The 19,593-nt window shown below is 38.0% G+C and overlaps 1 protein-coding gene across 6 annotated transcripts in view; it reads right to left on the bottom strand.

The window, feature by feature from the left end:
* ccser1 (coiled-coil serine-rich protein 1) overlaps positions 1 to 19,593 on the bottom strand; it is a 137,206-nt gene that overhangs the window by 16,519 nt on the left and 101,094 nt on the right. For 2 of the 6 annotated variants that reach the window (XM_078250906.1, XM_078250908.1), the window contains 2 exons: positions 18,258 to 18,290; positions 12,069 to 12,284 (listed from right to left, as the gene is read on the bottom strand). The exons of 2 other annotated variants lie outside the window; for them this stretch is intronic. In XM_078250906.1, the coding sequence (XP_078107032.1) occupies positions 18,274 to 18,290 (17 nt within the window). In that variant the 3' untranslated portion in view covers positions 12,069 to 12,284; positions 18,258 to 18,273. Of the gene's footprint in view, positions 1 to 12,068; positions 12,285 to 18,257; positions 18,291 to 19,593 lie in introns of those variants that run through there. 2 more of the 6 variants (XM_078250905.1, XM_078250907.1) reach the window with 1 other exon arrangement.

Here is a 19,593-nt window from a genome sequence, read left to right as displayed (position 1 = left end):
ATGGCTTCATAGTATGCCCTATTTTTGTGCTTGTTCAGATCAACACCACAACAAACTGGTTCTTTAAATGTTTTTTGGTGACCTCCAAAACAAAACATTGGTTTCCTCTTGGGTGAACTTGGCCTGGATTCTCCTCTCCATTATACATCGCTCAGTGTGCCATGACGTGGAACACACTGCTTTTAAAGAAACTAAGATTAGCTGATTTGATTGGCTATGACTGTTGCCAACAACACACCTACAATTAATTCTTCCTAATTTAACCCATTTCACATATGTGCCCCCGCTGTGCCTCTGCTGCATCTGCACCTTGGGTCATGAAATTACCAAGTACCTGTTTGTCACAGCTAAGTAAGCATGTCCTGTGAGCTCACATTGTGGGCTTGTGAGACAGCACGACCCTGCACCTTGATTCACAAAACAAACATGCCCCACTTGGTCAGTTACCTCCAGACAAGTGAATATTTGTACAGGCAATAAATACATTTTATAGAGACAATTTTTTCAATGAAAACTAGTCAAAGTGAGGTCTTTGGAGATCAACAGTTATAGGGACATTCTTGTAAGACACGTTGCTATTGAACCTTTTAAATATCATCTTTCAGTGTTGTAACAATAATGAAATTCTTTTCACCTTCATTGAAATGTGGCAGCAAAAACAGTATCTGCGTAGGTACCACTAGAGGAAAGGAGATGTTTGGATAGAGAAATATAGGGAATCCAGTTCAGAATCGCTTATTAAATCTGAATCCTTTAAATTCCTTTATCAAATCTTTTTAGGTAGTTCGTTTTGTGGGGAATTAAGACATCTCTGAGGTACAAGTACATTCAATAACCCTGCTCTGTGACATAAATTAACCCTGTCCTGACTCATCTTCCTTTTTCTGCAAGGGGAAACTGTGTTTGGTCCTCCTTGATGGGCTGTGTTACAGCTTCAGAAGCTGTAGAAGTGGTGGCCGGGTTGGCTCAGTGGTAGAGCAGGCGCACATGTACTGAGAGGTTTATGCCTTGACGCAGAGGTCCAGGGTTCGAAGACGATTTCCTGCATGTCTTCCCCCTCTCTCTCCCCTTTCTCACCTAGCTGTACTGTCAAATTAAAGGCGGAAAAGCCCAAAATAATCTTAAGGAAAGAAGCTAAAGTAAAAACAACACTGTGGAAATAAAATGCACTTAATGTTAGCTGAAGGCGAGATTGCTGTTGCACCGCTACAGGACACAGAATCTAATATGGGGTAACAATGGTGGTAGGCTGAGGCTGAGCATTGTCTTTCTCAAGTTATCAACAATGCCACAACTTCCTACTTTAACAATGTGTGAGGGAGTCCATCAGGTTCAGTCAGTTTTGTAAACAACTGTGTGCGCTGAGTTATAACGTTTGTATACGCTGCCAGTTTTCTTTGGATCCAAAATGGAACTGGCTATATGAGCCCACCCGAGGTGAATTGTCACTTGGTCTCTTTGATATACTCATTGATTTTATCAGGAATTATTACACCATCATATTTTTAGATGAGAACTAAGTTACTGAAAATAATTTTACTGTGCTTGCAATAGAACAAGCATGCCTAATTGAAATATTGGAAACATGTATTGATGAATGGTAGTTAAACAATGTGTAATTGTCTGAGCATATGAAACACAATGATCAATCTAACTAGTTTGACTGATCTGTACACAGTCTACACACAGGTTTGAAGTCCATTAGTGGATGCTTGTCAAACAGTTGACTTTAAGGGACAGTATGCTACTATTTCACATTCTTTTGATTTGTGTGGGTGGAAATGCATACAAAAATGATCCCTCATTATTTGGTCAGTCGATCACATTATGGGTGTAAATAGAAATGCCAAAGCACATAAAGCAACAGACAGGTGATGCAGCTGTGCAGTCATCTGTTGTTGCTTCAGATTATGCTTTACCAGGATGTCTCAATTTACTAAATTAGTGTTTACACAGTTTGTCTTTCCATACATATTTCCCTCCCTTAATTACAAGGAGAAGGGGACAATTAACACCTTATAAGTTTGGCAAAGACCACAGGGGGTTTATTATTATGAACTTAACACAAAATCCCACAAACAGTACACACATAGACCTCTCCATGACTCTTTGATTGTTTAAGATAGATGCTAGAGTGGCATACTGTGTCAGACTATCTAGAGCAGCCAAAAACTGGCACACAACCAAAAATTGATTCACTAAAGGCAGAAAGAATGCGGCCCAGTATCATCAGCATAACTTATTAAATGCTATCTTTTTGAGCAAAGATTCATGGTAGCATTTTGTGTCTATAAACACAAGCGCTACTGTGATAAGCTGAGCAGAATTGCCGCTGTAAAGCTCCTGGAAAGAATCCAGAACGACATAATTTTTCCAAATGAGAAACATTTTCCACATGAGGTTGGACACAGAAAATGAGTTTGCAAAAGTTATTTTGTTCTAATTATGTTTTAATGAACTATTTTTGTTCTGAATAATTGAATCTTTTCTCATATAAAAGCCACAGAGATCATTAGCCTACATTCTACATTGTCATTGTTTCTGCACTGTGTCCCATTTTTAGCCTTGTTATCGGCAGATACATTAAAAGGCCGTATTTTAATCACTGCTTATAGCACAGACCAACCAACCTCACCAGAAGATTATCTGCAGAGAGCCACAGTACAGCAGCTACAAGTACTGTACAAATATGAGCTAAACAAGAGCTGAATATTTTTTTTCATTACCTGGAAGACACAAATCGTGCTCTATTCATCCAAATGTGAAAATAGCAAAAATAACTTATTATTTTTTACTTATTATCTGCTGTGTCAAAATGAGTCAATCCCACTTGGTTCAGAAATATAACACAACCTTATCTGAGCAAAAATCAGGCAGTCAGAATATCGTATTTAATAAATCTGTGTGATGCTGACAAAAAATCATGACCTAGTTGATTAATCGATTAATGAAACGTGCAATTTAATATGTACAATAAATTACAATTCATGTTATTATACTGGAAGCTAAATATCGTTATCGAAACCCTTAAAGGGACATGTCAGCATGTACAAAGAGAGAGGAGGGTGAAAGGACTGAGAGAAGGAAATGATCTCTGTCCTTCATGGCTCCTTGGGGTGGCTCTGTCAACTGTCACTCCTGGTATGCATGGTGAACATGCTACATATGCAGGTTTGTGTGTGTGGCTGTATGTGTGTTATCAGTGGGCGCAGACAGTGTCATGTCTCATATCTCTGAGTACCTGAGGGCCTTGAGAGTGTCTGTCTCTCTTCCTACTTATTAAACACCAGGAGAAACAGCAGCAAAGACAACACAGAATAAGGAAAGAAGCAAAGGGAAAACACAAAGAGAGGACCATAAAGGATATGAAAGAGAATAGGTTTATGTGCATACAACAGTATTGATGTGAGAGAAAGAATTTGAAAAGAATGTTAAGACAAAGACGGAAAGATTCATTCTATGATTAATTATCCTCATTGTAGCCCTGAAAAGTGCTGAGGAAAGAAAACTGTGGGAACTGGAGGAATACACTGACTCACATATACAATCAAGCAGAGCCACAAAGGTTGTTTTTTTTCCGCAAGTTTGAGCAGCAGCGTTTATGAAACTACATTAAAGTTCTGAGGATGGGGCCAGAATAACAGAAAAATCACAGCTAACATTCCAGCTGAGGTCAACCGCCCTTCAGCTTATGAGGTTATTAAATACAGTCCATCTGTATACACTTTTGCTTTGCAAGTATTGTTATCTTTCATGAAAACAAACTAGACACATTTGATTTTGCGAGACTGCTATGAGGTTTAAACATTTTTTGTAAAAGGTGGTATGTGAAGGCATAAATAGCCGCTAGCACAGAAAAACTATTTCCCACACTCACAACTCCCTTTAAATAGACATACACACTTCTCTGACAGATAATGTGAGTGCCCTTCCAGCTGACTATTCTTGTTTGTACAATTTAATAAAAACTGTTCCATCATGTAGGATCACGGGAAATATACATATTTGAATAGTTAGATGAAAAGTCCACAAAGAAATACTTGCTTTTACACAGTTTTTTGTTTAGATTAAACAAACAAGCTATATTGCGGTAATTTTTGATCTTTAGAGGTGCTGGAAGAAAGGTTTTGTTACCTTTGGACAGAGCCAGGCTAGCTGTTCACACCTGTTCCGTCTTTGTGCTAAGCTAACCGGCTGCTGGCGGCAGTGATGGAGTACTCGAGTCCTGGACTCAGATCCGATTCAAGGAATTCATGAAAAGAGACTCAGACGTTGGATGAAGTTTCTGACTGAATAGGTTATAAAAATGTTATATAAGATGTTACACTTTTTCTGTTTCGGGCTCCAAGACCGGCCGGGAAGCAGCTGGGGAGACGTTCCATCCAGGGCTGATGTTCTTTTGGGGGTAACACCTTTTACTTCACCCACAGTGTTAACAAAAGATGAAACCAACCATGTCTTGAGAAGCTTCTTGTTTATTGTTAACTGTTAACTCACTTTACATCGTCTTTGGGATCTCTTTTTTCTCTCGCTTTTTCCTCACAGCCACAAATATGCTTCTCAGTCGGACACTGCTACCGCTCGCTCTGCTTGCTTGACAACACACACTGACGTCACTCACTTAACGCTGCAGTCTCGCTCTTACTTTCACTACTCTCATAACAAAGGAATTTATATTGATATATGCAACTGTAGGGCATGATTTGCGGGCTCCCTACTACATGTTCACATTTGGAAAATGCAGAGAGATGCGCCCCGGATCGTGAAGTTCGCCTACACAGATTTTACATCAATGCTGGAAAGAGCACCGCTAAATGTTGTTTAGAAAAAAGGCAGTAAATAAACTCCCTTTGCAATCGTGACAGTGGTGTCATTTTTGTTTAATGTAGAGCCTCTTTTATTAGTATATCAGCTCTTTAAAGGTGCCAGAGTGGAAAAATGTAGGCAGTCGTGGAATTCAACACAGACTCAACCTTGATGACTCAACTTGGACTCAAACACTGGGGACTCGAGACTTGACTCGGACTCAAACTCAGGTAATGGTGACTCAAATCGGACTCTTCTTTGGTGACTCGGACTTGAACACTGGGGACTCGAGACTCGACTCGGCTTCGACAGTTGGTGACTCGACTACAACACTGGCTGGCGGTAGCTTCATATTTAGCATAGAAACATAAAAGTTTGCTTCCCAAAATGTCAAACTAGTTCTATGACTCTAACTTCTATAACTTCTTCTAAATATGAATGACATTCATATGAACATAGACTGAAATGAAACAAACACATCAGCTGAATAAGATACTATATGCAAACTTTCTCTTGGACATCATGAGACCAACAGAAAGAAAGAAACCGTTCAAAACCACAAATGTGTGTGTGTTTGTGTGTCAGTGTGTGTCAGGTGATGCCTTGCTCAGAGGGGGGGCATGAGACACCCAGACAATTTAAGGTTTCATGCTGGTACTGAATATTCAATTGCAATATTTGTCAGTGAAATATTCAATTTGATGTGTGTGTGTGTGTGTGTGTGTGTGTGTGTGTGTGTGTGTGTGTGTGTATATCTTATTAGTTTGCCTCTTGGCCATCCGGAATGTGCAGATTCCAAAAGAACAGCTCATTAATATTCATATGAGTTTTTGCTTTCATTAATGTTGCAGCAAATTGTCTCAGATCAAACACAGCTTGTATCTGTGTCCACACTAGTGTATGTCACAGACAGAAAGAGAGGGGGATATCAGAGGGGGATAGAGATGGAGAGAACAAAGAGAGGGAAAGAGCTGCTACAGATGGTCCTATGTACCAGCAGATGAAAAGGAGACTTTGAAAAAAGACGGAAAAAGATCATACAGATGAGGGGAGAAGGAGAGAAAAAAAGGAGGTGGTCAAGAAAAGGAAGAGAGAAGAAAATAAAAGAGAGGAAGAGAGACTGAGTAGGAAGAGGAGGAAGAGAGGAAAAGAGAGTTAAGTTCTAAAGGTATCTGTCCTACTTTGGTTTGACTAATGAACCCAAAGTGTCCTGAATCTGTCCTGATTCACCGGAGGCCCAGTTAGACCACCCTGCGCTGAGTGTGTCTGTGTTTCCTCTTAAATGTGTGTAAGCATGTCAGACATCTTGATGTGCGCTTTTTAAAAGTTGTGTGTATGTGATCTCAATGCCCTGCATGTGTTTAATGAACCACTGTCCCTTCTAGTCATCTGGCTTCATACCAACATGTGGCACACACACACACTCATACACATAGCAGGTCCATGTATCATTTGACATCAAATTGTTGTATGACCTGCAAGGGTAAATTAATGCCTGGGGTGCTACACACACACACACACACACACACACACACACACACACACACACACACACACACACACACACACACACACACACACACACAATTTGCAGCAAAAATAGCAGGGTCATCCAATGTCCAGGGAAAGAAGACACAGCACAAGTAATGACTAAAGGGTCTTGTTGCATAATAGGGATAATACAACCACAACTGCCAGCTTCAAAATCTCACTTCAGCGTTTATGTGTCTGCATGTCCTTTAAATAAACAATCTCCAGCGCCTTGACATGTTTCTGCATGTGTGTGTGTGTGTTCATGCTTCCTAATCTCTATCCTCTTGGCACCCCATGCATGATTAACCATGTTCAATGGGGACAACTATGAGTTTATGAGAGTCATGTAAATGGCTTCCATGTGCTAGATGGGGATATATAGCTCAGAGAAAGAATGAACTGCTGCATCTCATGTTTGAAGATGCCAAACTACGATCAGCAGAAGAAACTAACGGAACTGGCCTAATTTTCAAAGTTTATACAGTGAATAAAGTCAACATAATGAATACACATTATCTTTGACAAGATTTCTACCTATTTTGTTTTGACTCTGGTCCTTGGTTATTAAGAAAACGGGTCAATTCTGTGTATGATTTGTAGAAAATGGGTTTTGTGACAGTGTTGAAAAGGAAGTTTGATTACAGAAAAATACATAAAAAAAAACAAAAAATACAGTGTATGCTCTGTGACATCTACTCTACAAAAAAAGAATGCTTACTTCTTGGTTTAATCAGGAAAATGTCTGGAGCGAAGAGGTTTGTTTTATTGCATGATAATATAAATAAAATTACTTTAATTAATTAATTAAATCGATGGCTATCATTTTTTATAATGAATTTCATTGTGTACCCATTGCAATTTCCCACACATTACAGGTAGAGATAGATCAGCTGACATACAGTATCTCACAAAAGTGAGTACACCCCTCACATTTTAGTAAATATTTCATTATATCTTTTAATGGGACAACACTGAAGAAATTACACTTGAATTAATTACCAATACCATTACTCAATTTGCATTGAGAGATGACTTTATGGAAAGTAACTCATGCTTACTTTGGTAAGGTAGAAAGACAAACAGGATAGTGAGACGGAAATGGATTGTGTGTGTGTGTGTGTGTGTGTGTGTGTGTGTGTGTGTGTGTGTGTGTGTGTGTGTGTGCATGTTTAAGTGAGATAGATGGAATGATGACTGACATGAATAACTGACAAAAAGGGTTGTGATGTAGCAAAATGGAGCATGTTGTCATGGTAACTGAGATTTTTTTTATATTTAAAGGTCTTTCAATTATTTTAGCAATTATTAATAAATCAGATGTTCTCTCAGAAATGTGTGGGTGTATACTGACTGTGTCTGTTTGACATTGCCCTCACTCTCCTATTGGCTTGTTGCACGTACTGCATTAGGGTGTGGAAACTTGCACCATTATTATTTTTCTTAGTAGAAAGAGTTTGGTGACCACACATAATTTCCACTATTGCTCCACTCTCAACTTGAACAGAGGTTAGCCCGAATAAGGAAATAATTATGCAATTATTCATCTTGGCTTTTATTTGTTCTTAATTTAGATTCATTTGTACATATTTGTTTTCACCACAATAAATAATCTTTTTTTTTTTTTAAATCAGTGTCAAAAAAGCCTAATTACTTCTTCTGTGATTCAGTTTTGTAAACATTAACTCCCAGAAAAGTCCAAAGGGGATGAATACTTTTTATAGGCATTGCCTGTGTGTGTGCGTACAAGTGCTTGAGAGGTTCTGCAGGCTTAGATGAAAGGCCCTTTGCTTTTGAAGAGAGGCCCACATCAGAGCTCTACACTGCTCTACATACGGCTTGAAATCACAATCCTTTTTTTGTGTCATTTAAAAATGCATTTTGAAACTTGAATTTATTTTATTTATTTGTATTCTTTTTTTAGAGTAACAGTACATGGTGTTTCATTGTTTTTGCCACACGTTGCCTCTGTCTCTATATTTTGTGTTTGGTTTTCTCATTATTCTTGTTTCTGTTGTAGTCAGGTCTATTAAGACAAGTAACAGATTTTATATTGCCCTATAGAGTTGTAAGAAATCGACTAACTATTCATATAATTATCCTCTTCATTCTACTCTACCACACAGAAATCCCCAGGAGTTACATTCGATAGTTTTGTAAAAATTAGAAGTGGGAAACAAAAATTATATTTCCTTACTTCACTCTTATGGCAAGCAGCTAAATAAATCTAGCAAATAGCACAATGAGGCTTTGGAGCAACATCAAATAGCATGTTGATGGAAAACAGAAAACATTTAAGAGCCTCTTACACAAGTTACAGCAATCAGTAATTTATCACTGTAAAGCTGCACATGTGCACACCCATACAATCAAATTCACATGGGGACACACACTCACACACAATACACCATGTTCCAAGCTATTAAAAAAGCAATTAGCTCTAGCTTCATCTTTGAGAATCTGAGAAAAAGCCATGGGATGAATAACATATTGACATAGATACAGAAGTATGAAGGACGCAAAAGACAGAGGAGTAGATATAGGCTCTGTGCATTAGAATTCATTAGCATGTGCTGTCATGTCTGTGTATAATAGAAAGAGGGAGAGAGATGATTATAACAGGTGTGCTCGAGTTGGTGGAAATAACTGGTGGGATGCCAGCAGAGGGAATACATTAGATGCAAAACATATATTTAATCCACATGAAAAATACAGCTCTCAGACACAGAAGAAGACAATTTGTCTGTTATTGCTAAAACCAGCTAAAGCCAGTTTCCCTCCAGCCTTTTGTATTCAAAAAGGAAATATAAAGTTTTCCTACTGAGTGCTGCTCGCTCTGTTAATTACTGTAGAGTTAACATTTCTTTCCTATTGTTACACTCAATTGCCCAAAGTACAATCGGGATATGCTTACATTTTTAAAGTTTGCATCATTAAATTAAATTATTTGAAAATGTAGCCAATTTCCGTTGATCAGGAAAACCTAAATAAGATATCATTTTTCAAATAGTGTATTATATACAGTATCTCACAAAAGTGAGTACACCCCTCACATTTTAGTAAATATTTCATTATATCTTTTAATGGGACAACACTGAAGAAATTACACTTTGCTACAATGTAAAGTATTAAGTGTACGGCTTGTATAACAGTGTAAATGTGCTGTCCCCTCAAAATAACTCAACACACAGCCATTAATGTCTAAACCGCTGGCAACAAAAGTGAGTACACCCCTATGTTAAATTCCCATAGAGGCAGGCAGATTTTTATTTTTAAAGGCCAGTTATTTCTTGGATCCAGGACACTATGCATCCTGATAAAGTTCCCTTGGCCTTTGGAATTAAAATAGCCCCACATCAGGATGAGGAGTGAATGACTACCAGACCGGCTGCTTTAACTGTTTTAAAACATGCCTCGGATAGTTTTAAGGCTAAATATAATGCTAACCGACATATTGATGCACAGTAACACACTTTGATGCATATACATATGTGCACATATTTAAAACACCCCTTGAAGCAAGAACTTCCTGATCAAGCCTTTTTGTCTTGATCATGATCCAAGTAATTAAATATTGAGTAACTGCTGATTCACGTCTTGAGCAGATCTTTTCCTACATAATACAGCTACACAGGGTCGACACTGATATGAGATATGACAGCTGAATAGTTCAGCATTAAGAAAATGCAGCTTACTGTACATCACAGCTTGACTTTAATGGTTTTTGGCAGTTTCCAAAAGTGTATGTTATCTGTACTGACAAAGGTTTCAGTCAAGAACTGGAAAGGAAAGGTTTGGATAGGTTTTGGACAGTCTCATTTCAGACCCAGCATGAACAAATGTCGCACAAAGCATACTTTTAGGCCAATAGCAGTCCGTCAGAGGCGGTAAAAATGCAAAATAACGTAGTTGCTGAGGCCTGGTTCTGCTCACTCAACCTCACGATCGTGCTAACTATTTATTTATTTGTGCTATTTAGTCAACTCACTTCTTCACAAATGTGTAATACAGCTGACAGCAATCAACGAAAACATGCCATTACCGTTACTGTTATGAGCTAAAATCTCCATGACACAGAGATGAATGGATTCAGGCAACTTCCATTCTTGCTTATTCCTATTTTGTCAGAACGGCACTCTCCAAGGTGCTGATCTGAGGGAGCTATCCTGGGCGCCTATCTCTAAGTCTTTTCTAACCAACTGCTGACTGTAGCCTGTATTCATTTAAACTTGGGGAACAGAGATTTTATAAACTAAACTCTAAACATTATTTATGATGCACACATACTCGTTATACTCAGCATAACAAAGAGTCTGCCACCCAAAATAAATAAAAAATGCATTTATAGCTCAAAGGTGGGCTTGCTGTATCCATCTTTAATTTTGGGGCAGAAAAAAATCTGATGTAAATGATGAGCATATGCAAATACATTTTTAAAAGGTCAGCTATCTGGGAGTGGAGTCATGTTTTTTTTGTTTTTTTAACTAAGACTATCATTGTTGATCTGACCTTTAAATAGTTTTTCCTCTATTATCGAATAATGAAAAACTCATTAAAACTGTTGAAGCCCATTTAGTAGAGAGCTTAATTATCTTACCACAGCAGCCAATGCAAAGGACTGCACTCATTGCAGTGTATATTGCATCACTTAGAGAAACAAAGCAAGGACATGTACATTGGAAGATAAATCAACAGTTAATACTTTACAGTAAGTGGGGAATCATTAATACTTCCCCATGCCAATACCAAGAAATAATGTAAATGGGTGTACAGTAAAACAGACCCAGGGCTGTAATGTTGCTCTACTGGTGATTATTTTAGGAATTCTGAAGGTGAGATGAAAGGGTCACAGTAGCATAACTATTATATGTTACCAGAACCAGTGTTGCATAGCTGGCTCACTTATCTTACAGAGTTGCACCAATACTACATAATTAATCCATCCACCCACTTAAAGCCTCCCCCCAAAATTGACAGAGAGAAAGAGCTTAAAAATGAGTAAGACAGAATTACTAACAGACCTCATGTGTGAGTGAGAGTGATGCAAAGCCATCAGTTCTTCAACTAGAGCAACCACCTGTTTAAGGATCAGTTATAAACTCAGATTTGTTTACCCCATTCTTAGATTTCTCATGGCTCATTTCGAAGGTTAGGCTATGTAACCACTGTTCCTTTGGTGGCAATTTTACATACTGTACATTATAGCCAACTGACATTATAAAATGAAAGGATATTTTGCTGCCTTGTCATCTTTACAAGTTAATATAGACTGAGCAAAAAATGAAATCATTGAAGTCAGCTACTGCACTACTGCAACATTTAGGGTGAAATGTTTTTCTTGCATGTTAATCAATAAGAGAGCTAGCAGCAAGAACACAGAGCCCCCACAAACCATACACAGCCAGATAGCTTATCAAACAGCCTGAACGCACTAAACTTGTGTACTGTTAGCAGTGTAAAATGTGTGCTATTTTAGAAAAAATAGATTTTTATGCTGCCACCCGATGCAGTAACAGTCCGGTCATTTGTGATCGTTCGTGTGTTGTTCAGTTCATTCAACAGTCAACACAAAATCGCAGGTTTTTGTGAGCTACTTCCATAAACTACGTTTTTCATTAAAAAAAACAAGTAATTAATTTAATTCTAATTTTGCTGATCTGAGTCGTAAGCACAGTATAACCTGCAGTGTACAAATCTAAACGGCTGCAAACAAATGCTGAAACACATTGTAATCAATTTTGGCATTTTTATTTTGGCAAGTAACTAAATGGTAAAAATAATCATGGTGTAAATGATTACATTTTCACATTTTGTCTAACCAAAGAACGGCAATAAGTCCCCTCAGCATTTATATTTGTCTTTCCATCTCCCCCGTGCGCAGTGCGTCTTTCAGTTCAACAGTCAACACAAAACCTGCCATCTGATCATGCACATCCACATCCACCAACCTATAAAAATAATACAATTTAGAAACGTAAGTGTTTTGATCAAGTGAGTCACAAAAATTAATTTCTGATGTTATTATAGCATATAGTGCGCACACACAGGGCTTCTGTGTCAGGACACAACTTGAAGCCTATAGTCAAACAGAAAGATTAGTATCGATTACATTTCTGTTCATTTACACATATGACAGTCATTAAAAATATGAATTGCAAACGGATTATGCAAACTAAGAATATTCCATTCTCCATATACCAAATATTGCAGGTAGGCCTACTCAGGTTCGACTCTGACCTGTGGGAAAAGCTCCAAAATGTATAAATCATTTGTTTCCCCCTTTTCCCCCCAACCCTCCTATATTATTAATTAATTATTTATTTTATATAATAATATAATTACTTTTATATATAATTATAATTATTTTTTTTTCCCATTAACACTCGTGTGTATTTGTTTATTTGTGTTATATAAGGTTATTACAGGCTGATACCTTGTGCTTTTACTTAATTTCTTAATGCAGGACTTCTTGTTCTGCATTCTACTGAATACAGGTCTTCCAAATTCCACCTTAATGGAGTTCACAACAACAACAACAACAACAACTCTGTATGACAGTATCTCATATTGTGTTAATCAGCCTACACTGTGTTAAGTATTAACGGTACCAAAAACGCAGAAACTGTCATATTGGTGAAGCTGGAATCAGAATATGTAGTGTGTGTGTGTGTGTGTGTGTGTGTGTGTGTGTGTGTGTGTGTGTGTGTGTGTGTGTGTGTGTGTGTGTGTGTGTGTGTGTGTGTGTGTGTGTGTGAAAAATACCTGGACGTGAAACAGCACAGACTCCTGAAGACTGACAGATCAAAGGTGTCTGAAAGCTAACCTGTCTCATATCCACACCTCTATCCCTCCTCTCCCTATGACCCTGCTCATAAATGCCAACTTGTCTTTCTCTTTCTTTCTCCAACTCTCACACTGATCCATCCATCATTCCCCTTAGCCTTACACTAATTAATATGCTTTCCCTACCTGCTTTGCTCTCACTCTCTCTCTCATCCATCTATCCATCAATCCATCACCCTTGCTGGCCTGCCCAGGTCATTACCAACTGTGATGATGGTTTTGTTCCTCTAATTAGCCTAATTATAGTTGTCAGTTATAACCTGGTCCTCTGCAGGGACCTTATGATCCTACTGTGACTCTATCTGACCTTGGCACTGAATGTGCGCATGTGTGTGATACCTCTGTGCCCATGGCTGACCTCAACACTGCACTACACTCATATTTTACCTTTCTCAACTTCGGTATTACTTTCTTTCTTCGTCTTTCAGTTTATTTTTTATTTGTATTCTCTTCTAACCACCTCAATTCTTTTTAGCACTGCTCCTTTTCTTCTTTTTTTATACTTGTCACCTTGGTCTTAAATCACCAATTTGTGGTTAAATAAAGTACAATCGGACATTACCATTTCATGACTAGACCATTTAGTTCTACTTTGTTCTATGTTGCTGTTGTTTCACGTTTAATTTGCTCTCTAACCTAACCTTTTTTTCCATTTTAAGGACCACAGTGAATTGTAAGTTGTGAATGTCCAGTTCAATTCCATTTTATTTTATTCATAAAGGACTTTGAGGAAACATAACACACCCACTACCAGCTATAGTGGAGGCCATCAGATCTTGAGTAACAATAGGTGTGAATGGCTTATTGCATTTTTACAAATTGGCTGTCTCCACATAATTCAATAGATGCTTATTTTTGGTAATTAAATTGTTCTGTACTTGTCGTTCACAAATCTGTCTTGGACACTAGCTAGCATATCAGCACATGCGTGTGGCTAGCTGTACTGTACTGACTGCTAGCAAGGTCAACTTAACATCATTAACAAAACTTAAAATCATTGCTAATGAAGGTAAACACAAGACAGGACAGAGTGTCAAAGTATCATGACATGTTGGTGTTTTCATGACCAATAAATGTGCCTTGCCTATGTGTTTGGTATTTTGAAGTGAAAAGAGAGTTGCTTCAGGAGAGTTAATGAAAATGAGATGGTGTTGGTAATTTGGAGAAAATTGGGTCTTTGACTTTGTGCAGAGAACATCTCTCTCTGCACCTGCTCTGTTCTGTGACATAAATGCGCAGCAATTATATAATAATGATGAATGAGAATACACACTGTGATTAACCACTCTCAAACCGGTAGATGAAATTAGATTAGAGTATTGTTTGATGCAATTATAGCAAGAATTACATAATTCAGTCTTCTAGTCTTTTCTAATTAGTCTATTCTATTCTAATGTTTTCTATTCTATTCTATGTGCTTTAACAGTGGCAGAAGTTTCTCTAATCCTTTGTGCTACATGCCATAATTAAGATTAACGTAATGCTTACTACTTCACACTGGCTCAGAGCTAGTGTGTTGGTGAGGGAAGTCATGTCTGTATTTGTTTCTTTACGATGATATATGTATTGTGATTTGTACATTTAACTGTATGGGTGAGAGAGCAGGGCCAATTTCTACACTGTATTAATCTTTATGAAAAGATTCCTTTCTAAATGTCTGGCATCTCTTCCTCGTTTTTTCTTGCATTTATTTTCTTTTACTTTGCCTTTAAACCCCCTGCAACCACCCACTACTCTCTACGCCTGGCCCTCCCTCATTCTTGCTCTCTGCATGTGCTCCTGTTTAGACCCCCTCCATCCCTCTCTCTCTCCCGGGCATCTTTCTGCTTTCATGAAACAGATGTCCCTTTATTAATAAAGACCTGGTCTACCACAGTAATGAAGGAATGAGCAAGCGTGCACAAAAGAGTGGGCGAGAGGATGAGTACAGAAAAATTATATTTAACATGTACAGTATGCGTGTCATTCTTCAAACCAGAACACATTGCACTACATCACTGACCCACTCACCTCTGTTTCTAACTGTAAGCAAACAAACCTACATGCAGCTGCAGCTAGAAACAAGTCACTTCATTACCTTCCATTAGTTTTAGGGCTAGTCACATTTTGTATGGAGTGTTACTGAATGTTAAAAAGCATGTAAGCCCCCCACTAGTATGTGTGTGTGTGTGTGTGTGTGTGTGTGTGTGTGTGTGTGTGTGTGTGTGTGTGTGTGTGTGTGTGTGTGTGTGTGTGTGTGTGTCGGGGAGGTGGGAGGTTCTAGACAAAAAAATTAACCCGTGGCAATACTTTAAAAGTTGCCAAATTCTGCAAAGCCAATAATATATAAATAAAATTAGATAAATAAAACAAAATGAATACTACTGACTGCAAACTGTATTTCAGAGAAATATTGTGTGAATAATTAGTCAAACTTAATAAATAATACATTACCAAAGACCAATCTGACTTTAAAATTATAGCAGTGTCACCCAGACAGTATAAGGACGTTTTTAAATTAAAGCCCTTTAAAATGTCACATACAAGCTGTGTCCCCTCTAAATTTGGATTAGTTTACTAGAATGATCACACTGGTATGATCATAGGCATCAACGGGGTAAATCAAACAGGTATGGTATTTTAGAGAAAATATTAAGATATATTGTATATCGCAGTACAGCCTAAAAATGCAGAGATATTATGTATAAGATCAGCTAAACAAGAGTGTCCAGGACTGGAATGAATAACCAAATAGAGAGTATACCTGAGCCTGAAGCACAGCGTAAATCCCTCATGCCCAGGAAAGTGTACTGTAGCTAAAGGAAGTGCTTGGTTAGTTTCACAAAGAGTTTAAGTAGCTTCCTGTTGTGCTCTAAAGATAATCTTATGTTTTATAAAAAATAATACACACCTTCACTCCGACAAATACGTAGATGTTTACTAACACATGCACACCTTTCAATAACTGCCCATGAAATGATCTGCTTAAAGCTACATGCACGGTCTACTAATACTAGAGATGGATCAATCAATCAATATTTAATTTAACCCTAACCCTAAAGCAAATCAATTCACCTGTGCACTGAGAAAAGAGGCCGATGGATAAGGGGAGCCAGGGGAAGCTGAAGGCTTTGAGGCCTACCACCCTCTCAATTTAATATAGTGTGCCCTCAGTTGTTATCTCCCTCTGATCCAGTCTAATTCTAAGGAGAAAATCGAAAGCCCCCGCTCTAATTTCAAAGAGCGTCTTACTGGCTTTGTTGTTGTCTGAAAGCTGACTACCATTGCCTGTGTGTTTGTCACATTCATTCAACAACACATATTTGATCTAATCATCAGCTCTGCAAAAACATGTCACATCATTTGCAAAGGGACTATCACATTTTAACTTCCATCCTGCACTGAAGACAAACCGAGTGACATGGCCTTGCTCTCAGTATTGAAATATTTCCATGAGAGGCAGATTCACACAGCTCCAAACAGATGAAGCTTACAATCCTCAATGTGTTCTTCATTAGATAACTTGCCCAGCATTGGACTGTCTTGACTGGCCAATTTAAAAACAAAATCAGACTCAGATAATTTCCTCCAATATAGCCTAATGTATAGAAAGGACATGCTTATCTGCCTGAGCTCATTGTCAACACTGTCTCATTCTGCTGATGGAAATATTGTAAGAAAAGTCTAAAACAACTCTACTAGATGACAAACAAATACTGAACTAAGGCTACCATTTAGTGAGCTGACATTGTTGCTTAATGCAAAAGGCACACAATGACCTTTTACATTGTAATTCTGTTAACAGTGTGATCATTACAAACAGTGTCTTTAGCCTAAACAACATTAAACAGATGGTACAAAACCTGAGTCTCACTGGGGCGGAGAACAGAGATAATGTGGAACAATAAACTACATTATATCAACTTCTCGAGGAACAAAACAATACTTCGAATTAATTGATGTGTTCAGGTTCATCTGATATACATATAAATACTCCACAATTCGAAAAAGTGCCGTTCAACAACAAATTTTGATTTTGATACAGTAACAAATTTGACTTGATGAGATATGATACCTAATTCTGCCAACAGGGCAATGCAAACACAGCAATGCAAATTACCTGCCATCACTCAAAACCGCCAACCTGTGGCTTCACTCAGTATGAATTACCTGTAGACAGGTAGTTAGGTCATGCAAATCACTGCTGAGTCAAACTGATTCATTTCTATAAATCAAAAGAGAATCATGTGTGATGGAGAACAAATAATAATTGCTGATGAGGAATGAACAAGAAATGATTAATGCTGATTAATATGGTTATTTTGAGTACATTAAACTTGACATAATAGAAATGTAACATTGCATTATGAGAGACAGCCGATGAAGGTGGAAGACCATTTTCAGTTGACATGTATATATGGAGCCTGTTACAGACAGTCAATCAACATCTGAAATACATTACATCTTTTATTCTGTTAGAGTTAAAATCTACACACTTAAATCATTTCTCAAGTTAATTAATTTCTCAATAGTCTAAAGTGGCTGTCATGCTATAATCCATCACTGTCTTCTTTCTTTTTCTGTATTCTCACACATGCTGTTAGACTATACAGATGGAGAGGAGAGGAGAGGAGAGGAGAGGAGAGGAGAGACTTGGCAGAGATGAGAGAGCCACTTAAGAGCACTGAGACCTACATAGAATTAGATTGCTTTGAAATACACCCATGTGGTCACATTTACCATAACGAAAGTAAATCAAATGTTCAACTGTCTTGATTGGAAAGAGAAACAGGCTAAGCAATGAATGGTTAGATAAATAATGGATAGATGGCAGATGGCATATACAAACCTGGGCCAGTTGTGAGCTTACCCATGCCTAGAGGGCGAATAGACCATTAAATAGTCTATGGCCTGCCAGACTAGATCAATCAATTACAACAAATAACAGAAAGCTAAAAAAGCAAGATAAGTTTTTATCTTGGTGCCCTGATCTGATATAAAATATTCTATAGCTGGAATGCAATTAAAAAATAAAAACATTGAAAGAAAGCAATTTTCAGATCCAGGTTTGTAGTTTGACCCAATCCAGACACCCATACCTGTTTCATTCCTCCGTCATACCATGCTGGTTACTGCTTCCGGACAAATGGAGGTAGACATATGGATGGAAAAACATAAGAGAAGACACAAGAGAGATGGCATAATGAGATGAGTAAGATGGAACATAAGCATGGAATACACACAAATGACTACAACCACATTGATGAACATAGATGGGGAGGCACACAAAGGAGCACGGAGATGCGTTTGAGTGGATAGGAAACAATATCAGCAAATGTTACAAACATACACGCAAAATTGAACACCACACTCTATAACTTAATAAGTGAAGTGTCTACTAGTGAGCATATCTAAAGCCCTTTGAAGAGAAAAGAAGTAGCTGAAGGAGCTGAAGATGATAAGTCATACCAAAATGTTTTGATGATTGAATGGATGATCATTTTAGTTTTAATATATGGTGCTTGAGTATCTAATGACCCACACAAAACACAGTTCAAAAATAAAATCAATGTACATGTTACACACACACACACACACACACACACACACACACACACACACACAGATATACATACATACAGGCATTGGGCACAGCAACTTGGTAAAAAATATTAAAAATGAATAGGAATTACAATTCACGAGTAATGCTTTTACATGCAGCAACAAATCCGTCAAAACTTCAACAGTAATTAAAATTCCAGTATATAATGTATATAAACATAGAATTCAATTGAATAGCTCGGCCCCATTGTCACCAATACATACAAAAGGAAATATAGCAGCCAAATAAATGGTCTGTGTAATACACATCAGGGGTTCCGTTCGAAAACATTGGTGCCGGTCCATGTGTTCTGGGAGATTTCAATGTCCCGGACGCGTTATTATGGATCCCACGTACCTTCCAGGCAAGTCCCGCCCTACGAAGCAGCACGATTGGTTGGGGTTAGGCATTTACCTTAAGAAGTTAAAGGGGTGATAGAATGCAAAACCGAGTTTAGCTCGTCATAGTTGAATAACGATGGTGGGTAAATAGGACATACATAGAACCTCAAAGTTCCATTGACATCCCTTTCCTATGCAAATCTCACAATTTGAAACTGCTGCTGAAAATGGGCAAATCCCAAAGAAGGTAACAGCTGACGTCAACTCGGTGGCTGTACCTTATTTGGCTCTGGTCTCTACCTTTGTCACGCCCCAAAATCTACATAGCTACACTTTTCTGAGACCATCTGGTGTTCTAAATGTAGCTTGCGCAGATCTGACACACTAGTTTAGCTGCGAGCTGTGCATCTCCACAGGAATTACAAAGAAGAAAGTTTGGAAGTTTTTCAAGGATTTTGAAAACGAACGACGGTTGTAAATGCAGTGTTCCAG

Source organism: Sander vitreus, chromosome 5, assembly GCF_031162955.1.
Source record: "Sander vitreus isolate 19-12246 chromosome 5, sanVit1, whole genome shotgun sequence".
Classification (NCBI taxonomy): Eukaryota; Metazoa; Chordata; class Actinopteri; order Perciformes; family Percidae; genus Sander; species Sander vitreus.
Note: the sequence above shows the minus strand (reverse complement) of the source record. Positions and strands in the feature narration are given on the sequence as shown.